General features: G+C 48.4%; 2 protein-coding genes across 3 annotated transcripts in view; one reads left to right on the forward strand and one right to left on the reverse strand.

The window, feature by feature from the left end:
• The window catches only part of SHISA6 (shisa family member 6), a 234,628-nt gene that overhangs the window by 86,930 nt on the left and 126,369 nt on the right, over positions 1-21,329 (reverse strand). The window lies entirely within an intron of this gene.
• On the forward strand, positions 17,083-18,702 carry LOC146543050 (uncharacterized). The gene is made up of 3 exons (XM_085240143.1): positions 17,083-18,256; positions 18,355-18,426; positions 18,524-18,702. The coding sequence occupies exons 1-3, from the start codon at positions 17,083-17,085 to the stop codon at positions 18,700-18,702; spliced, it is 1,425 nt and encodes a 474-aa protein (XP_085096269.1).

Raw genomic sequence — 21,329 nt, forward strand, 5'->3', positions numbered from 1 at the left:
GCAGTGGCTGCTCTTTGACATTCTCCAGACTGGTCTTTAGTGGGTCATGATACATTTTCTCATTTGTTGTCATCTTATGACCTAGTACTACCTCTCACTGTCCTTGCTGCTTCCCAAATTCTTCCAAAGAGACCCAGTAAGGTATTTGGCTTTCTTCCACACTTACCAGTTTATAACCAGTACTGAAAGCTGTTCTGGTAAGTTGCCTCCTGGTTTGCACATGTGGTTCAATAAACCAGAAGCAGTAACAGGACAGTCTGAGGCTTTCCTGAGTGTGGCTTTGACTGTTGCCTCAGAACAAGGAAAGTAAATCTGTCATGCTGAATTGGTTGAACATTTCAGTATGAACTATTTTTTTCAGTGGAAAACAATATCACAGAAATCTTCATTTAAAAAAAAAAATGACTAAAGCTAAACATTCCTATTCACCTTCATTCATATGTGGATTGGAGGCTCATTTTGGAGTGTCAACAATACTGAGAAAAAGAAAATGTGCTGCCCAAAAATCCAGTTTGAACAACCTGGACTCGAGTGAATGAAGATGAGGGAAATGAAGAAGAGGAGAATGAACCCCAAGCAGTGGAAGGGGAAGGCTGAATGCGGGATTCTGTGGTTAACAACTCAGGAAGCTTCGAGAGAACAGAGGGTTGCTCTCCAGTAGTGCCCATACGGTTGTGAAAGACAAGAACAAGGCTTCAGAAAATAGCAGAACTCTGCATTTAACTTTGGGGCCTTGCTAACTGATGTGCGAAATAAGATCAAGGCCATTACTAATACCTAGAGAAAACAACTTGATGAACAATATTGTAGGTGACAATTCTGTCAAACACGAATCAATGCCGATCAAAAACAATTTCTTGAGGCGGATAATAAGACAGCAGTACTGTGTGGGCTTAGCAGTGAGAAATACACTGAATCACTGATTCAAATGAAGATAGGGGGAAAAAAAAAGACAGAAAAAAAATCTGCCAGCATCTTTTTAGAGATGCCAGGGCCAGTCAGCAGAGCCCTGAGGGTCCTCTCTATCCTTATGTGCAGTTTTACGGCACTAAGATCTGGTTCTTACCACTCCTTGCAAGTAGAAGCAGAACCAGTGTCCTTACACAGACCAGACAACACTACACTCACAATCCTGCAGAAAAGAGCCCTGTTGTGCCTCCCCATCCATCAAGGCTTGGGTACTCAATCAAATCAACCAACCCAAAAGCAGTCCTACAAAAAGAAGAGGTTTGATCAAGTACCCAAGCCTTGTGTCACCCGCTGCAGCAGCTCTGAGTGGTCATGGTATACTGTTGGCACAGCAGTGAATTCTTCCTTGCAACCTATTACTTCTTGGTACAAAGGCATGCTTTTCTTGAACTCGAAGCACAAGGGATAACCCTCTGAGTCTTACTGCTAGTATTTCATTTCCTGTCTCTTGGCTACATTAATTGCACTGGAAGGGACTCAATGACTTCAGAACCAAAACCCAGCAGACTGCTGTCTTCTGATGCTCCCTAAGGGAGACTGATAGATCCTCTGAGCTGCAACAGCTGTTGCCTCCTTCTTTTCTGCCTTTTCAACACCTCATGTGTTTGGACAGAACATCTGGTGGAACTTTGCTCAGTTCTTGTTAACCTGCCTCTGCATCACCAAACAAGTGGGAAAGGATATGACTCACTCAGACACCAGTTATCTGAAAACTATTGTGTGACATTTAAATAGCAGGGAATATATATCCTTAAAATCACAACATTGGCTTAAAAATTGTGCCTATCAAATTCCCTGAGAGGGTTAGTGTATACCTGGCAATGTGAGGCTGGGTGAACGGCCATCTGGCCATGCCTCTGTCTCCATGAAGTATTCACAAAGCGAGGGGAGCCCAGGATCTTTGCTGGGTGCTGAAAAGAAGTGTGTGAAAACACTTTGATGAAACACGCAGAGATTGCAGTCACAGCACAGATAAACCTGAACGACCTTGAGTGCTGCACTACATCAAGAGATCTGATCACGATGCATCTTCCCCAGTCCTGAAGATAGTCCTCCAGATCAGCCTGGACAAATTAGGCTCAAATCAGCCCTAATATATTTGAACACGCCAAACATACCTGCTTGAATCAACAGCACTGCAGCACAATGTAGTAGAGTTTAACCCACTGTGCAGTGTGTGCTCAAAGCAGAACTGTGAATTCTGCCTTTCGTCAGGTTTAGGTATTAAGTTCAGCAATTACCTTAATATATCTCTGTCTCTCTGAAGCCAGACCAGCTCCTCTTCTCATTTTTTTTTTTCTTTTCTGCTGGTGGAATTGAAGTGGGATTTTGCTTCAGTGACTGTCTCATTGAGGAATGTGGTCTGGTGCAAAGTGGTCACTGGGTCAAGGAAATTGTCGAACTCTTGCTGACAAGATCCCTCAAGACTCAATCACACCGCAGCCTCTCAGTGGGCTATTCTGACACTGCAAGAGATGTTTTGATTTCCTGTTCTGTTTCTCAGATTTGATTGTTTTTAATGGTTTTCTGTCCTCTCACCAGAGACAAAAGGTGATCTCTGCTTCTCAGCTACTCTTTTCCCATTCAGACAGTTCTGCTGGGGTGTCTGATTGTAACGGCATGATATTTGCTCTGGGAAGCTCTGAGTTCACAAAGTCACCCCTGTAGAAAAGAAAAGCCAATGCATTTGCATTTCTGCAGATCCACACATGTCCTCAGTAGGAATGTGAATTAAATGTAAAATGGTCTCAAAGCCTATGCAAATGTAACCGACACACAGCAACTCTGCTCTCATTTTCCTTAATGTGGGCAAATCGTGTGTTGCCCTATTAATGAATCTTTGTATGCAGATCATTATCAGCAAGGTCTGTGGAAGACAAATTAAATCTGCGTGCTCTGACAAGAGAGCACGGTCACTTGCAGGACTGCATGGAGGCACGAAGCACCTTCTGCCCGGAGACAGAAGGATGATGCTGGCCCAGCACATGGGAGGAAATGTCACCCAGATGGCTCACAGAAGGGTGCAGGGTCACAGCAGAGCACTGAGCCTTTCCAGAAACAGCTTTCCCTCAAAAACTGTAGATGTCTTTAAACTAATGCTGCTTGTGGGAAAGTACCAATGTCAACACTTTCCTAATTGGGAAACACGTCTTGGCACCTAGATGGGATTTCTAGACAAAAATCAGGGGAAAAGAGAGCTGAAGCTTGAGCAGAGACAGTATTTCAAGTCTCATGGTGAGATTATTCACCTTCAATAAAGAACATGGAGGTTGGCTCCTGTGTGTTCGAGCACAGCTGCTCCAAGAGCAGAGGAAGGCTGCTGGTTGGGCTGGAAGAGCTCAGGATGCAGTGCTTACTGCAGTGCAGCCACATCTCCTCAATGCAATGGGAGACCTGGCTGATCCCACCCTGTCTCTTAAAATCATAGAGTCATAGAATCATTAAGGTTGGAAAAGGCCTCTGAGATCAAATCCAACCGCGCACCTCCCACCACTATTGCCCACTAGACCATATCCCTCAATACCACATCTCTATGTTTCTTGAACACCTCCAGGGATGGGGATTCCACCACTTCCCTGGGCAGCCTGTGCCAGTGCTCAACCGCTATTTGGGGAAGAAGTTTTTCCCAGTATCCTAACTGTTCCTCTGTGTTCTTTATTCTGAAAGCTCTTGGTTTTGTCCTGCTACAGAAGAATAATTTAATGGAGGGACAAAGTCTGACAGGGTTCTGGTAGAAATGTGCGGAGCAGCTATGACTTTAGAGGGAATTTGGAGTTAACCAGTTTTAAACAGATGGTCAGCAAAGAGCCCACAGAAAGGGTAGGTAATATGAGAAATGTAGGCTCTATGATTTCAGCTGATACCTACACACCGATGTCTGCATGTCTAGGATAACTCTTTTGGTCCCTTTATGAACAGCCCTGATAATTATTAAGACATCCTCAGTTCTTAAGATCACTGATTTTTCCAAAACATGTTTCATTATTACATACAACTTAGTGGCCTGGGTTTGCCTGGAGCATTTTTAGCTTTCAGGAGGTAGTCAAAATAGTAATACAAAGTGATTTGACAGGTAAAACATTGATGCTACATCTGGGATTAATAATACTGCATTTTTGCTTGTAATCTGCTGCTCAGCTCCATGACCTCTCTATTATCTACTTGAAGTACCAATCTAAGAGAGCTCTCAAGTTAATTATTTGCTTTAATCCTGTAGAAGTGACACTATTATTGCCTGCTATGGTCAGAAATGGATGCAGAGCACCATTAGACCATACCAGTAAATCCATATCGTTTCTGAAGAACTAAGCGCTGCACTAAAGATCTGCTGAGAAATTGTTTTCCATTGGGCACTCAGTCATCCCCCCTGCCCTATTCTGGACTTATCTTTGGATATCCTTATGTCCCTTATCCTATGGAGCTCATCACTGGACCCAGATGCGTCTCACCAGTGCTGGGGAGATGGGAGGGATCACCACCTTGGTAAAGGTTCAGCATGTTAAATAGACATCAAGTCAATCCCGTGGGCTCAGTGCAGCAGGGTCACCTTTTCCACAAGAGCATCCAGCATGCTAATACATAGTTCTGTTTTAGCAGGGCCTAAACAGCAGCCTGCAAGGCCACCTGCAGGCACAGTGAGCAGGATTCCCTCTCAGCCCAGCTACAGCACTGCACCCTCACTGCTGCTCAACTGTGAGCACAGCCCTTGCCATTTGGTGGCTGAGGTTGGTGAGCGTGAGATGGGCCCATTTGGGGAAACTGTTCAACTTTCCTCATTTACATTTCTGCCCATTTACAATGCTGCCTTCGTTCTTCTGCAGTTTAGTATTCCAGAAATATTATGATTTATGCAACCAAATTTCTTTGATCTTAACCAGCTTTCACAAAAGCTTTCAAAATGCTTTGCAGACTGTGAGTGGGAGTTGCAGCAGACAAGTTCAAGGGTTGGACGTGCATCTTTTAGCAAGCTCTGGCAGCAGGGTCTTTTGCTGCAGCCATTGCTGGGAAGATTACCAGTTTGTCTGAATGGGAACACTCTGCACCACTGGAACTGAATGTCTCACGGGAAGGACCACAGACCAGTTAACACAGAGGTACACCATTTGTGTGTTGCTCACCACAGGAATAGCAGTTTTTCAAGGGGAGGCTGCCTGTGTTTAATGAAAACCCTCAAACAGATTTGGGGTCAATTCAACAGAATAAGTCCAAACTTGAGAATAGGACTGTCAGAGGCTTTCACTGCAAGAGAGGGACCCTGCATCACCCCCACAGTGCCAGCTAACCCATCGTAACCCAGCTCTCATAACATGCGTGCAGGCAGATCTTCAAACTCAAGAATGGGCAAAGGTTTTGCATCCCAACCCAGGCATTGCCTCTGCTGTGCTGGGATTTGGCCCTGTACTGGTGGTACCACACATGCTGTGAGGCTGAGCTGGGCTGATGGAAGTAAATGTGATTTCAGTACGAAGTCATCTCATTAATTCCATACCTGAGATGTAGTTTGGCAGCACTTGAGAAAAGGAGATACACGCAAGGAGGTTCGCCTGATTAATTCTGCTTTTGTTCCATGGCAAGTTCAACACTCATCTCTCCTCATGGCTTGTCAGCCTGCACCAAAGTAGGGTCAGAGGCCAAACAGGTGAAATCTTTCTGAGATTGCAATGGATGAAAATGACATCTGATGTCCACGTACCTTCAAGACACGTGATTCAGCAGAAGCCTTGATCCTGTGTCTCAGTTATGCTGTGCTACACCGTCTGCGGGAGTAGGAATGCTCTGGGCCTTGCCCAGCTAACAACAGTTAAAAGACTGGTATCCAATGAACTGTCTAAAGGTGTTTCACATTAAACCTTTCAGTTGAAGGACATATCCTGCTGGGTCCTTGCGGTGCACTGGGAGCTATGCTCCATGCTGACTGCAGGGCAAATGTGAATGCCCCCAAAAAATTACAGCAAAAGCAAAGAAACACTGAATATTTTATAATTTTCTGCAGGCTATACAACCTGAATGGCAAGCTGGACCTCCAGATTTCTGGGCTGATTCAAGGACAAATCATTGCAACTAAGAAAGTTCTGCTGTGGTGCAGAATTCCTACTTTCTGCAGATTTACAAATACATGGTTGAGAAAGAGATTGCAGTGAAAGAAGTTTGAATCTGTCCTCACTGAAGGATCCATCCCAGACACTATGTAGTAACTGGTAGCAGATTACATACTACATAATGAGTAATGTGGGGAATAACAGTAACAATTCTTGTGTAGAAGTTGTAAGAAAACAACTAAATAAGTAAAAATAACAATATTAGCAATGATAATAATGAAAATAATGATAATAATATTAATAAATGTTAATAAAATTAATGATAATAATGATAATAATGAAAACAAAACTAGCAGGAAAGCATTCTAAAAACCAACAGAAAAATCTGGGACCTTTTATTTTTTTCTGCACAAAGCAGTATGTATTAACCATAAGTATTAGCCATAATAAGACTGTTTCTGCCACTTCTTGCATGATTCTCATAATATATTTTAAATTCAAACTACTGCTCTGGACAGTCAGAGTCAAATATTACACAGCTCAATGAGTATTTGAATCGTAGGAATAAGAGATGCTAAGTATTCATTCGGTTCCATCTACAATCTCTGTTCCAATCCTTGGAGTCTAATTTTAATTAATAGGAATTATTGCTTAATATTCAACCTGAAATTTCGTAGTGCTTCCCTCTTTCCTGTTTGGGGGTTGTTGAATATTCATGGCCCTTCCTGAATCTGCATTAAGTGAGAAGGGTTTTTTCTCTTGCAGGGAGGATGGCCGTATAGCAGGGAGGGAAGCCAGGCATGTAAGCATCCTCTCTTTTCCTCCTTCAGCAGCCCCAGACCTCCCAGGCCAACTTCTTGAACACCTCTGCACAGGATCTCTGCCCTTGGAGGCAAACAGATAGTGACAATCTGTAATGGAAGGTGAAGGAAGGAGGCTGGGAGAGTTTCCATAGTGACCAGTCTGTCATCAGAGGCTGTGGATGGAAATGAAATACCTGATGCTGAGAGCAGCCACCACTTATACAGTTATGTATGTGTTTGGGCAGCTTCAGGATTGGGTCTGCAAAGTGACAGAGATCCTCTCGTTGTGCTCTGTCTCCTCAGACTTGAAAAAGTACCAGTGAGACAGGAAACGCTCTGCAGAATGATATTTAGACATTCAGGAAATGCATGTGAGCATCTGGATGGAGGAGGGATGTGGGAGGCTTTGAGGCATCCTCATATCCCGCTCCTATATGGAGTAAGAGGAGTGTGAGTGGTGAGAGCCTGGGAAGAGCTGTGACAAGCAGGAATGTCAGCTCAGAGCAGGAAAGACTTCAGAAAAGGTAATCACGTTGGAACCCTGCTAACTGAAAGCACCAGACCTGATCACAGCAGGACCCTCCCCAGCTTGGCTTCTGGTCCAGACAGGGCCTAATAACAGATGAGGAACCCCATAGTGGACAATTATCAAATGAAGTGCCTGGGGAAAATGTTCCCTTGGAATTGTCTCAGTCACTGGTGGTTGGCTTGGGCTCTGAGAGATAACAGCTTATGACCCAGAACTATTTCCTATGTGTACACACAAGCGAAGTGTGCAGTGGAGCTTATCTAAGCTTCCCAAAACAGCATGTAAATAGGTAAGTGAATATCACACAGAGTGTTTGAAAAGCATACAGCTGTGAGGGCATGTGGCCATGGGGCAGCGAGGGGGAATGGGCTCGGCCATGGCCAGAGCAGCTCCAGCAGTGGGTTAAGTGCTCTGGGGGAGGGGATGTGCCTGAAAAATGTCCCTGTGCCTGAAAGCTCGAGGCAGGCAGTGCCGGATCAGATGGGTGATAAAAGTCTGCACTGACAGCCTGTCTCATGAAACATGATTTGCTGTGCCCTCTGGTTCTGTAAACCTAGATGGTTACTGCACCTTGGTCAATAAACCTTGATGTTTACCTCAATGATTACCAATATTTATGCCATTATAGTGTGATTCAGGGGGTCAATATTCTTGGGTTCTTATGCAGCAGGAATCTTTATTTAGGTATAAAAGCAAGAAGGCCTTTCATGATGTGTCTGTTCAGCACCAAACTCAGCAGGAGTCTTTGCAATGGGATATAAATAACAGCTAACTCTGTTTTTTGTCTTCTCTTATTGCCTTTAATTCTAAGTTCACATCTTATCTCAGCTTAGTGTTTGTCTTGTTTCAGGGAGAGGGAAGCACATCTCTTTGACAGAATCATAGAATCACAGAATGGCTTGTGTTGGAGAGCACCTCAAAAATCACCTAATTCCAAGTCTCCTGCCATAGACAGAGTTGCCAACCACTAACCAGGATACCCAGGGCCCATCCCACTTGGCCTTTTGCACCTCCAAGGATGGGGCACCCACAACCTCCCTGAACACCCTGTTCCTTAAAGCCCTTCTTTGCAGAAGCAATGACTTTTCCTTTGTTGGAAAAACCCTTGAGGGAAATTGCATGCATGTGCCCTTTCAACCCATCTTTTCTATATCCTTTTCGTCAGGCTCCTCTCACAAGGCTTTAAGTCGGTGTGAAGGATGCTGTGGAGCTCAGCTGTGCCTTGCAGTTTTGCAGGAAACCACACTGCTGATAAGGTCACATCACATAAGCCCAGGCTGTGGGTGGCCAAGCACGGAGCCTCAGGTTCCAGGGACATAACCTGGTCATTTCTTATCTCCTTATTCTCCCCTCGTTCCTCTTCAGCCTCTTTTAACCAAAGAGGACACAAGAAAGTGTTTTAACTGAACTTCAAAAACAAAATGCTCGATTTACTCTTGAATATGCTCATCTGTGGGCTTCTTTTTCAGAACTTGGTTCAAGGAAGATTAAAAAAAAAAAAAAGAAAATAGAAAAAAAAAGAGAATTTCATTTTGAATTGACCCAAAAAAGCAGTTTTTCATTCAGTCAGCAAACTGGACCATCAATTATTCAGAGTATCACATCAGCACAAGGGAGTCAGTTCCATGCAGGTCTGGGGAGGGGCGCAGGGGTCCAACAAGGCGATGGGGTGGGATGGTGACACCGAGCACATGTGATTCTGCCCTGAGCTGATGCCAGGTGATCTGCACAGCTCCTGCAATGCGGCTGCTCTTAGCAGCTCCTCTCCCAGTGCAGGCAATGCAGCAGGCAGGAGAGATGAGTTGGATGTGAGGCTGGCAGCATGTCTGTTTGCATCTCTATATTTGGTTTGCAGCTGGAGGGGAAACTCATCCTGCAACTGGACTTGGTACTGCAGGAGGTGAAATCTCCTCCTTCTAAACTGACCTTAGTGATATACAAAGGCTGTTCCAAAAGTAATGCCTCCAATTTTATGATGTTGGCCCACAGCATCAGAGATGGATGTTGGTGGGATGGCAGTAAGGGTTGAACCTTCCCACCAATATCCCATTATGTGTTGTTGACATGTGGCAACAGAGGGGCAGTGCAGATGAACCTGAGGAGGTGAACTGAATTCCTCCCTGCAGAAACAATTGCATCCACCGACACTCATCGACACTTGCTGAAAGGATGGCATGGATGTTAGCACGGTGAAGTGGTGGGTGGTACATTTCAGCAGTGGTGACAGTGACGTTGGGTCACTTCCACTGGTAAAGACATCTACAAGCACAGCGTGCAGGCTCTTTACTCATGGCTGGAAGCTAATGGTGTACTGAAAATTAGTGTTTTGTAGCTGAGAATTTGCTCTATCCAACAGTGCTATTGTGCTCTTTGTATCTGTTGTAGATTCTGTGGAAATAAATAGGAAGCATCGCTTTTGGAGTGATCTATGTACAAGGAAGCACTCCCTATACTTGCTGACCTCTAAAAACCAGACCCCAAATCTCTAAACCTCCTTGAGAACTATTTCTAGACCTCCAAGGACCATGAGCTCTGATTCCTGAGGGACTGTAGGGGCCCAGAGGAGCAGCCCTGCAGGTCTGTCTGTCTGTCCCTGCATCCCGGAGACAGACAGTGTGCAAGAGGTGTCTTTTACACACTTCCTCTGTTAATAACTTCTCAGAATTAGTGCTCAGTGACCTTGCAGATGGAAAAAGGTGTGATGAGTGGAAGATATTGAAGGTACTGTCTTTGCACCCTGAGCCCCTGCGAGACTGTCACCAAAATATTCCAAGGGCCAGCACAGCACTGGGAGGGCACAGATAAAGTCATAGAATCACCAAGGTTGGAAAAAATCTCCAGGATCATCCATTCCAAACATCCACCCACCAACCACACAGCCTTTGGACCTCTCCTTCTGCTGGGGTGCAGATCACAGCCATGCTCATTTCATCTCATTTTCAGCAGATGCAGCTTTGGGTGAAGCAGCAAGCTCATCTCAGCTGACTGTCCCACCCATCAATGGCCATTCTGGACTCTGCTTGGTTTTGGTGATATTTTTTAGGAGGCAAACCCATTTGTCACTTTTATTATTGTTGTTAAGGTCCCTTGGACATTTTCTTGCCAATTTGAAGTTGGAGGTGGGGAGGAATTTGGGGTCACTTGTTTCCTTGCTGGAACTATCTGAGGCTTTTTGGCAAAGGTCTCTAATCTAGAATACAACATCACAGGGACAGCAGTAGGAAAGAAATAACTATGTATGTTTTTTCATACAGTAATTGAGTTTTTGTTCAGAGGATATCAGATAAAAGAAAAGAAATTTGAAATCAAAGCAATTTCCAATAGCACTTTTTTTTTTTTTTTCACCAGCTTGTGAAAATTTTTATTATTTAAAAAGTCAATTTTCCCTCTACATAAACCTATCCTGGAAATGTATTGACCATTTCCCACAGTGACACCTTTATTCTTTGCCATCTATCATTTACATTTCATCACAGAATCTGGAAATTTAATCAGAGACTCGCTGAGCACAACACCATATCCCTAAATCAATATTTGCTTTGGGGGACCATACCCTAAACTGAGGATGATTCATGTGTTTTATCAGATGTTTTCAAGTATTCTAAGGGGAAAAAAAATGGAATTATTGGTAAAAATTTAATATCTTAGACTGAAATAAATTACAGTTCTCATCATTGTTTGTTGGGAGTTTTACTATGAAGCACAGATTGGAAAGCCAAGGCATGGTGGAGGTTCCTCTGGATCGTGTTTGGCATTTCATAACCTTATGGCCAGAGTTCCAATAGCAGGAACTGCTTTGCTGGGTACTTTTAGAAGGGTCTGCCATAGGAAAAAAGAAAATTAGTATGTGTGGGCCTGAGATGTGTGTTCACACTCAGCTTCACTAGTAGAAAAATAAGAGTTGTTGTTAGTTAGCAGGAGAACGCACAGCATGAATGGCTAAAAAATCCCTCAGTTGCCAAGAACCCACACGTGGACATCTCCAACGAGGCAGTTCTTCTTTCTATCAATTCACTCTCCTGAAAAGCCAAGAGGATTTTATGCTTCTATGGTTTCCCCTCCAAAGCTCAACAAAACAAAAGAAAACACAAGGCACTTTTTCCTTCATTAAAGCCTCTAGAAGGACAAACGAGTGCACACAGGTACATGGAGCAGACCCGGGAAATCTGCAAACCAACAGAGCTGACATTTCTCAGGCATTTTATGGAAAACTCTACTACAGAAACGTGTTCATGACATCTCTTCCCTAGGAAGACTCCCTGTGACCACAGGACTGACAGAAGAAAATGAACAGTGTGGTGAGCACCTCATCACTTATTCTAAGCCAGACCATTGTGGAGCTGCAGAGATTCCTCTGGAGGAAGAGGACTGAAGAGTGGTGCTGAGTTCTCCCAGGTGGAGGTGCCTAAAGACATGATGGGTTCCAGAACAGTAAATACACCCACGCTTTCCATGTCTCTGAGATGTCTCCTTCTAGGGTAGTTTTCTGCTATCACCACTAATCCTGTTAATAGAAATTGCATCAATAAACCCAGCTCCTTTTGATGTCTTCCTCCCTAATCTTCATGGTGGATTACTGCAGTAGGTCACCTTGTATCCTCCCTTATCCCTGTTAGAGCATCCTCCTTTGAAATCTGTAATTATCTCTCTGAGATAATTGCCAAAATCGTTTGCAGTCCTGGAGAGATCTTCAAAACCTACTTGTTTATGAAAGCAAATAATTCAGGTTAATCAAATATTGCAAGATTTCCACTCTGCCTGTCTAGGTATTTGTACATTTAAATCTGCACCTCGCCTGTTATGCAACTGGCCTGAAAGGCAACTCTCACTGTAAGAGGGGCAGACAGAGTGTTTAGAGGAGAAAGCACTTCAGCATGCTCCCTACACTCAGGAAAGGGCTCTTCTCATTATTGGATAACTCCCAGTGCATGGAGTGCTGCTGCCAGAAGAGGCACTGGAATGGGCTAGGCAAAGTTTTGAGCATTTCCAGCACCCACAAAACATGACAGAACTGCAGGTGTTGGAGTAGCTCTGTGAGGTTGGTGGGTAATGCAGCTCCTGCCCCCCAGTGTGTGAGCTGGTCCACAGTGTCAGCCAAGGAAACTTCCCAAATGTAGGGAGCCTCAATTGCACATCACAGTGGGCTGATCGGAGTGAATCTGATAGTTTACCAGTTCAAAACCCCAGGAAAGATGTACTGATATTTCCAGGGCTATTCAGAATTGTAGAATCATGAAAATTGTAAAGGACCACTAAGGTCACCATGGCCAACCCCAACCCACCCCACCATGCCCATCAACCACATCCACAGTTCTTGAACACCTCCAGGGACAGTGACTGCCCCACCTCCCTGGGCAGCTGTGCCAGTGCATCACCACTCTTTCTGAGAAGAAGAAGATGTGTTGGTGGCTACTGTGCTTGTTTTTAGGGGGCAACTGTTTGTTAAATGATGTCTTATGCCCAAAACATCTCAGAGAAGATACGTTTCCAAAGAGGTTCTATACTTCATCAGCTATTTTTCTTGACCTGCAACCATCAGGATCCTCTTCTGAGACTTCTGTCCAGTCCCATCTTTGCCCCATCCTGAATCCCTCCACCTGTTTGTGGAAAAAATTCTAGTCTGCCCTCTGCAAGTCAGGAGCAGCAGATACAATCAGCTCTGCAGGTGCCTGAGGCTACAGGGCAAGGGAAATAGCAGATGCCCATGGGAATATCTATTTTCCCGAATCCTATCGTAATCTCTTTTTCTCTATAAACCCAGTGAAAAATCTTAGATTGACGCCTGAAGTTAGAATGTTTAATTCAGGCCAAAATACATCCAACGACCTGGATTCACTGGGTTTGCCAGAAGAGTCCTCTCTTGTTTGCCTGGCTGTTCTGAATGACATTGTGGCTGAAGGTCAAGGTGAAGCTCAGACGGGGCTCTGAGCACTGATGGAGCTGTGGGTGTCCCTGTTCAGTGCAGGGAGTTGGATCAGGTGGCCTTTAAGGGTCCCTTCCAACCCAAACCATGCTATGAGTCTATGAAACGCTTGTCTGTTAATGTGGTGCAAATGCATCTTTTCACTCAACCCTGCACACTGCTACTTTCTACTATAACAAAATAATCACCAGGTGCATCTGTAGGACTAGAACTAGAAATATTATTTTCTTAGGAAACGGGAATCAATTCCCAGTAGAGCTGAGGAGACCTTTTCAAAGATCTGGACTCCGTTACCTAGGATGAAGTTTTGGTTCAAATTCTGGATAAAGTATACCAAATGCAATGCTGTTATATGTTATCTTTCACCAGAGCTCAAAGTGCTCAAAACAGGTTGCACAGAGTTGAATGGAGACATTGAATGGCTGGACTAGGTCCTGGGCAACCTGGTGTAGCTGTGCATGTCCCTGTTCACTGCCGGGGCATTGGACTGGATGGCCTTTGAAGTTCCTTCCAACTCTAAGGATTGATTCTATGAGTTTATGATTCCAACTTCTCCCATCATTTATTACAGGTGGTAAATGATGGTTTCTTGAAACATAAGGATTTCTGAGAAAAGATAATTTTGACAAACTTGAATCACACCTTTAATGGCAAACAGACATAAACTCTTTAAAATCTTGTCAGATTTTAAAAAAGATCTGTTTTTTGTTTTTTTCATTCTAAATGACATTTGTTCCAAACTTCTGTGTATAATGAAAAGTGAAATAAAAGTGAAACACTGCAAGTGAAATAAATATCTTCAAAGATTGGAAGAGGAGTGTTACGAGATCCGTCCCAAATTTCTGTTGTCAGTCACAATGAATATTTTTAAATATCTTTTATTTCTTCTGTTTTCGGAGAGGAAAAGAAAAACATCTAAATCTCAGTATTTCTCACCCAATCTTCACTCCCAGCTCCATTTTCCTGTCTCATCTTTTCTCACAGAAGCCCAAATTGTGAGAAAGCAGCTCTCTTACAGCTACAGAAAGTGCCAGCAGGAGCAGCAATTCCAGCCTGGCTGTCCCGTCCACAGAGATCAACAATTTACATAAATACACAGCGGCATTGCAAGTGCTGTTCTAATTAAAATGCCATCATATAAACTTGGTTTTTATAAGACCTATAAAACTTCATTCTGGGAGTGGACTTGGCATCAACATGAGCACAATCTACTGCTGTTTGTTTATTTATTTTTTATTGATTTGCCAAGAAAGTAATATACATTGTGTTCTAATTCTGTAGTACCGTCACTGTATAATTGAAGGAGGCACTTCTGGTCTAAGTCCCTATTTGCAAGCAATTATATGTTGCTTTAAAAAATATGTATTGTGGAATTGATTTTTCATGTCTCTTGTGAGTGATGAAATATAAATTTCAATTAAAAAAAAAGAAAGTGCAATGGCCAATTTTGAGCCTGTCTGGTTAAAATGGTTTTGCAGCTCTTAAGGAAGCCTGGTTTGGCATTGCCTGGCACAAGGGCTGTGGCACTGCCTACTGCATTGCAATAGCTCTGTGGTTTGATTACAAACAATAAAATGGTACTGAATTCCATGATTCTGCCCAAGAAAATGCACTGTTTTTTTTCAGCTGGTTTTTAATACCCCGTCTTCTCGACTCCATCTACTCCACAAGTAATCCAGCTTTATTAACAAATGTCAGCATTCAGTACTGCTGGCTGGAGAGAGATTACTGCACAGTATGCACAAACTCAGCAGCTTTACATAGTAAAAAAAGAAGTGTCTTTTAAAATTTCATGTGTTTTGGGGAACAACTTTTTGATGTTTTAATGCTGGGGTAAGCAATCTGAAAAAGATGCACACATTTCTTTTCTGCTCCTCACGTTTCTCCTGTTTCCCAGCAGTGGCCCTGCAGGCAGCGCTGCCCATCACTGCCCTCCCTGCAGTCCAACACACCACCCAGGACCTCAGAGCCATCTCTGTTAGGAAAGGAGGGGTGGAAATGATGTGACATTTTCTGCACTGCTCACTTGGTGAGCAGCTGAGCTGAGCCAAGCCAGGATCACCTCCAGCCCATGCCACAATGCTTGCTATTGGCACATGCCCTAACTACAACATGTAAAGCACCCCAACAACACAGGCATAGGCTGTAATTAAAGCTGTCCATAGTCCAAAAGGGTGAAGATGGGATATGAGCCAGACAGTGCTCACACAGCAGTCAGACATGGGAGGGCTCGTTTCCATCTGCAGACTCCACGTCCTTCCTGTGCTGGGGGCCCAGGCCTGGACGCAGCGCTGCAGATGGGGCCTCACAAGAGCCGAGCAGAGGGCGACAGTCACCTCCCTGTCCCTGCTGGCCACCCCTTCTTAATGCAGCCCAGAACACAGTTGGCCTTCCAGGCTGCAAGCGCGCACTGCCGGCTCACGTCCAGCTTCTGGTCCACCAGGACCCCCAAGTCCTTCTCCGCAGGGCTGCTCTCAAGGAGATCTTCCCCAGTCTGTATCAATTCCTGGGATTGCCCCGACCCAACAGCAGCACCCTGCACTTGGCCTTACTGAACCTCATTGGGTTCACGTGGGCCCACTTCTCCAGCCTGTCCAGGTCCCTCTGGATGGCTTCCCTTCCTTCCGTGTATCGACTGCACCGCTCAGCTTGGTGTCCCCCACAAACTTGCTGAGGGTGCACTCGATGCCATCGTCTCTCACTGATGAAGACGTTGAAGAGCACCGGTCCCAAGACCGACCCCGAGGGACACCGCTTGTGACCGGCCTGCACCCTGACACAGAGCCATTGATCACAGCCCTCTGGCTGCGTCCAGCCAATTCCTGATCCATCCAACAGCCCATCCTTCAAATCCACACCTCTCCAAGTTAGGGAGCAGGATGTGGTGAGGGACCACGTCAAAGGCCTTGCAGAAGTCCAGGCAGATGACATCCACTGCCCTTCCCCCGTCCACCAAAGCCGTCACTCCACCACAGAAGGCCACCAGATTGGTCAGGCACGATCTGCCCTTGGTGCAGCCATGCTGGCTGCCTCGAATCACCTCTTGTGCCTGAACACAGCTTCCAGGAGGATCTGCTCCATGTCTTCCCAGGCACAGAGGTGAGGCTCACCGGCCTCACCCCTTCTTAAAAATGGGAGCAACGGTTCCCTTTTTCCAGTCAGCGGGGACTTCACCAGACAGCCGTTATTTTTCAAATATGATGGAGAGCGGCTCGGCAACCACATCAGCCACCTCCCTCAGAACCCCAGGATGGATATCGTCCGGCCCCATGGATTTATGTGCATTCAGTTACGTGAGGAGGACTCGGACATGTTCCACTGTTGCAGTGGGACGGAATCCCATCCCACGTGTAATTCAAATCTCCCCTCCTTTACGTTAAAACCATTCCCCCTTTGTCCAATCACCATCACTGCACAAAAAGTTCATTTCCCTCCTCTTTATCATCTCCTTTGAAACAATGGAAGGCTGCATTGAGCAGCCACAGCAAGTGTTGGTGACGGGGCAGGCACAGAGCAACGCCTGTGACACCACGGGACCGTGTCACAGAGGGGCACTGTGACCTCAGGGGAGAGGGGCTGACCCCAGCGGTCACGGAACCCCCCACTGCCACTCTCGAGCTAGCATGGCAGGTAAGGCAGCAGGCTCCTTCTGCTCCTGGCACTGCGGCCCTCCAGGGGATGCCAGTGCCCCAGATCTCACTCCAGCGCCCATTTGGGCATTTCCCCACAGAGAGAATTCCTCCACGGATGCTGACGGTGCTTCCGACACCCGACGCGATTTTCCCTGGATCCCTTGTGCCTCAACCGGCCACTGCTGCAATGCAGCCCAACATCAGCGGAGCAGTGCCAGTGTCGGTCCAACCCCTCCCTGTCCCCAATGTCACCTACGTGGTGCCTCAGGCTTCTGTCTGGCCTGGGGTACCAGGTGTCCAAGGACAGGGAGTGCAGCTCCCACCTGGGGGGGTGCCCCCAGCTGTGGGTCAGCTGCCACCTGGGGGGATGCCCCAAGTTGTGGGTCAGTTCCCACCTGGGGGGATGCCTCTAACAGTGGGTCAGCTGCCACCTGGGGGGGTCCCCCAAGTTGTGGGTCAGCTGCCATCTGGGGTGATGCCCCAAATTGTAGGTCAGCTCCCACCTGGGGGGATGCCCCCAACAGTGGTTCAGCTGCCACCTGGGGGGATCCCCCAAGTTGTGGGTCAGCTTCCACCTGGGAGAATGCTCCCAACCGTGGGTCAGCTGCCACCTGGGGGGGTCCCCCAAGTTGTGGGGCAGCTCCCACCTGGGGGGATGCCCCCAACTGTGGTTCAGCTGCCACCTGGAGGGATGCTCCCAACCGTGGGTCAGCTGCCACCTGGGGGGGTCCCCCAAGTTCTGGGTCAGCTCCCACTCGTGGGGAAGACCCCAGCTGTGGCTAAGCGGCCACGTGGGAGGAAGCCCCCAGCTGTGGTTAAGCGGCCACGTGGGGGGAAGCCCCCAACTGTGGGTCAGCTGCCACCTCAGGGGGTGCCCCCGATTGTTGTTCAGCTCACTCCTGAGGGGCTGCCCACTGTTGTGGGCCATCTCCAACCTGGGGGGCAGCAGTTACCCCTGCTCATGCTCCTACCCGGCGGCATGAAGCCAGGCATGCCTCCCCCCAATGCCCCTGCCCACTGCTGGGAACATCCCCTGGCGGCAGGGACGATGCAGCCCCAGCAGCCGATGGGGCTGCGGCCTGGGGCCGCGTTGAGTGGGCAGCCCCCGCAGCCCGCAGGCAGCTGCCCGCTTCAGGACCCCGACCGCCCCAGCCCCTCAACTGTTCTCCAAGGACCTCCGGTGCAGCAGCAGGGGCTCCTCGTGCCCAGCACCCTGCCCACCAGCTTAGAGCAGGCTGTGAAGCCCGGTGGAAATGCCGTGGTGCACATGGAGGACCAGGGGCACCCAGCACCCATCAGCGTGTGCCCCCATCCCACCACGGCTCCGCTCACCTGCAGCACCACAGCGCTGGAATCAGGTGGTGAGTTTGGGGGCTGCAGAGCGGGCGGCAGGCTGTCCGCACCGGGTGACTGTGGGAAAGATGGCGTTGCCTCACTGGGGATTTTCTTGCTTTTCCAGCAGCAACACCGAGCTCAGAGATCCCGGAGGACATCACCAACATCAGTGACCTCCTGGCTTGGATCAACAGCGGTGAGTTTGGGGGCAGCAGAGCTGGCGGGGGAGTGTTTGCACCATTTGGTGTGGGAAAGCTGGCTTTACCCCTGTGGGGATTTTCTTCCTCTTCCAGAAGTGGCACCCAAAATAGACGTCCCGGACAACATCCCGGACATGGATGATCACTCGACCGAGTGCCCAGCCCCTGCCTGCACCACCAGCGGGCACCAGCAGCACACTGGCAGCATCCAAGCTGCAAAGAGGAAGCTGCCCGAGAGCCAGGATGCTCCAGAACAAAAACGCCAGTGCTAGGCAAAGCTGGGTGGGCTCAGCAAAAACACGAGCATCTGAACCGGCCCACATTGCGGCAGGAGACACGGCCATTACCAACAAATAAGGCCACCTGTAGCCCTGGGCTCCTCGCCGGCCCCTCGCACAGAGCAGCGGCAGTGCTCCAGGGGCACCAGCACCGGCCCCAGCCCAACCCCTGCAAACCTGGGCTGTCCACCAACACCACCTTGGTCTAGGATAGTGTGGGACTCCATTAGATTATGTTACGTTATGTTTTCTTTTGTTATGTTATGATATTTTATGTTATTTTATGTTCAATTCCATTAAATTCCTTTAAATTATTAAATGTGTCATATTCACTTTGCTACGGCGGCCTGCAGTTGTTCATACAGCACGACCCCCCCCCCCAGACCCCGGTGCCCACCTGCGGGGCAGGACGGGGCAGCACAAAGGGCCGTGTCCCAGGGCTGCCCCACCAGCCCCATCCCTCCCCTCCAAAATCCTCTCCAGAATCCCCTCCCCTCCTCAGGCAGCACCACTGGGAACGCAGGGATGGTAAACGGTTGGGGTGGGATTCTGGGAGAGCTGGGGTGGCCCAGCCTGCAGGAGAGCAGGCTCAGGGGGATCCCAAGCATGGCCATCAGTCCCTGCAGAGAGGACGGAGCCGGGCTGCACCCAGCGGTGCCCAGCAGCTGCACCAGAGGCACTGGGCAACACACTGGGGCACAGCTGTGGTTGCAGCAAGACAAGAACTGCAGCTCCTCCTCACTGGTGGTCCACATCACCATCACTGCTGACAGTGCCCCATCCGGGTTCTCCGGCTGTGGGATGTGACCCCCTGCCATTGCCATCCCCTGACGAAGGGTGCAGAGGAAGCAGCTGAGGTGCCCAGGAACAGCCAGGCCTGTGGAGCACCCACCGGGAAGCAGAGGCTGTGCTCGTTGTCCAGGGGGCAGCTCCCAGCCCCTAACGCCTGAGGGGGAGCCGTGGTGGTACCTGGGGGCAATGGGGCTGCAGGGCATCACGCAGCGCCCAGGCACGGGAGGCAACGCGAGGGGCAGCCGAGGAGGATATCCAGGCACACACAGAGGCCGCTGGTGACAGGTCCAGCATAGAATCAATAGAACAGCCTGGATTGAAAAGGACCACAATGCTCATCCAGTTCCAACCCCCTGCTGTGTGCAGGTCGCCAGCCAGCAGACCAGGCTGCCCAGAGCCACATCCAGCCTGGCCTTGAATGCCTGCAGGGATGGGGCATCCACAGCCTCCTTGGGCAACGTGTTCCAGGGCCTCACCACCTCTGGGTGAAAAACTTCCTCCTCATATCCAACCTAAACCTCCCCAGTCTGAGTTTCAAACCATTCCCCTTGTCCTATCACTACCCACCCTCACAAACAGCCGTTCCCCCTCCTGTTTATTCGCTCCCTTCAAGTTCTGGCAGGCCACAATGAGGTCTCCCCACAGCCTTCGCTTCTCCAACCTCAACAAGCCCAGTTCCCTCAGCCTTTCCTCACAGCAGAGCTGCTCCAGCCCTCTGACCATCTCAGTGCCCTCTCTGGACCCGCTCCCAGAGCTCCACGTCCTTCCTGTGCTGGGGGCCCAGGCCTGGACGCAGCGCTGCAGATGGGGCCTCACAAGAGCCGAGCAGAGGGCGACAGTCACCTCCCTGTCCCTGCTGGCCACCCCTTCTTAATGCAGCCCAGAACACAGTTGGCCTTCCAGGCTGCAAGCGCGCACTGCCGGCTCACGTCCAGCTTCTGGTCCACCAGGACCCCCAAGTCCTTCTCCGCAGGGCTGCTCTCAAGGAGATCTTCCCCAGTCTGTATCAATACCTGGGATTGCCCCGACCCAACAGCAGCACCCTGCACTTGGCCTTACTGAACCTCATTGGGTTCACGTGGGCCCACTTCTCCAGCCTGTCCAGGTCCCTCTGGATGGCTTCCCTTCCTTCCGTGTATCGACTGCACCGCTCAGCTTGGTGTCCCCCACAAACTTGCTGAGGGTGCACTCGATGCCATCGTCTCTCACTGATGAAGACGTTGAAGAGCACCGGTCCCAAGACCGACCCCGAGGGACACCGCTTGTGACCGGCCTGCACCCTGACACAGAGCCATTGATCACAGCCCTTTGGCTGCGTCCAGCAATTCCTGATCCATCCAACAGCCCATCCTTCAAATCCACACCTCTCCAAGTTAGGGAGCAGGATGTGGTGAGGGACCACGTCAAAGGCCTTGCAGAAGTCCAGGCAGATGACATCCACTGCCCTTCCCCCGTCCACCAAAGCCGTCACTCCACCACAGAAGGCCACCAGATTGGTCAGGCACGATCTGCCCTTGGTGCAGCCGTGCTGGCTGCCTCGAATCACCTCTTGTGCCTGAACACAGCTTCCAGGAGGATCTGCTCCATGTCTTCCCAGGCACAGAGGTGAGGCTCACCGGCCTCACCCCTTCTTAAAAATGGGAGCAACGGTTCCCTTTTTCCAGTCAGCGGGGACTTCACCGGACAGCCGTTATTTTTCAAATATGATGGAGAGCGGCTCGGCAACCACATCAGCCACCTCCCTCAGAACCCCAGGATGGATATCGTCCGGCCCCATGGATTTATGTGCATTCAGTTACGTGAGGAGGACTCGGACATGTTCCACTGTC

The sequence above is a fragment of the Meleagris gallopavo genome, chromosome 20, assembly GCF_905368555.1.
Source record: "Meleagris gallopavo chromosome 20, MGAL_WU_HG_1.1, whole genome shotgun sequence".
NCBI lineage: Eukaryota > Metazoa > Chordata > Aves > Galliformes > Phasianidae > Meleagris > Meleagris gallopavo.

Coding starts and splice junctions, on each gene's coding strand:
- LOC146543050 (XM_085240143.1), top strand. CDS start 17,083: ATGCAGCCCAACATCAGCGGAGCAGTGCCAGTGTCGGTCCAACCCCTC. Junction 18,257..18,354: donor CACAGCGCTGGAATCAGGTG/GTGAGTTTGGGG, acceptor TTGCTTTTCCAG/CAGCAACACCGAGCTCAGAG. Junction 18,427..18,523: donor CCTGGCTTGGATCAACAGCG/GTGAGTTTGGGG, acceptor TTCCTCTTCCAG/AAGTGGCACCCAAAATAGAC.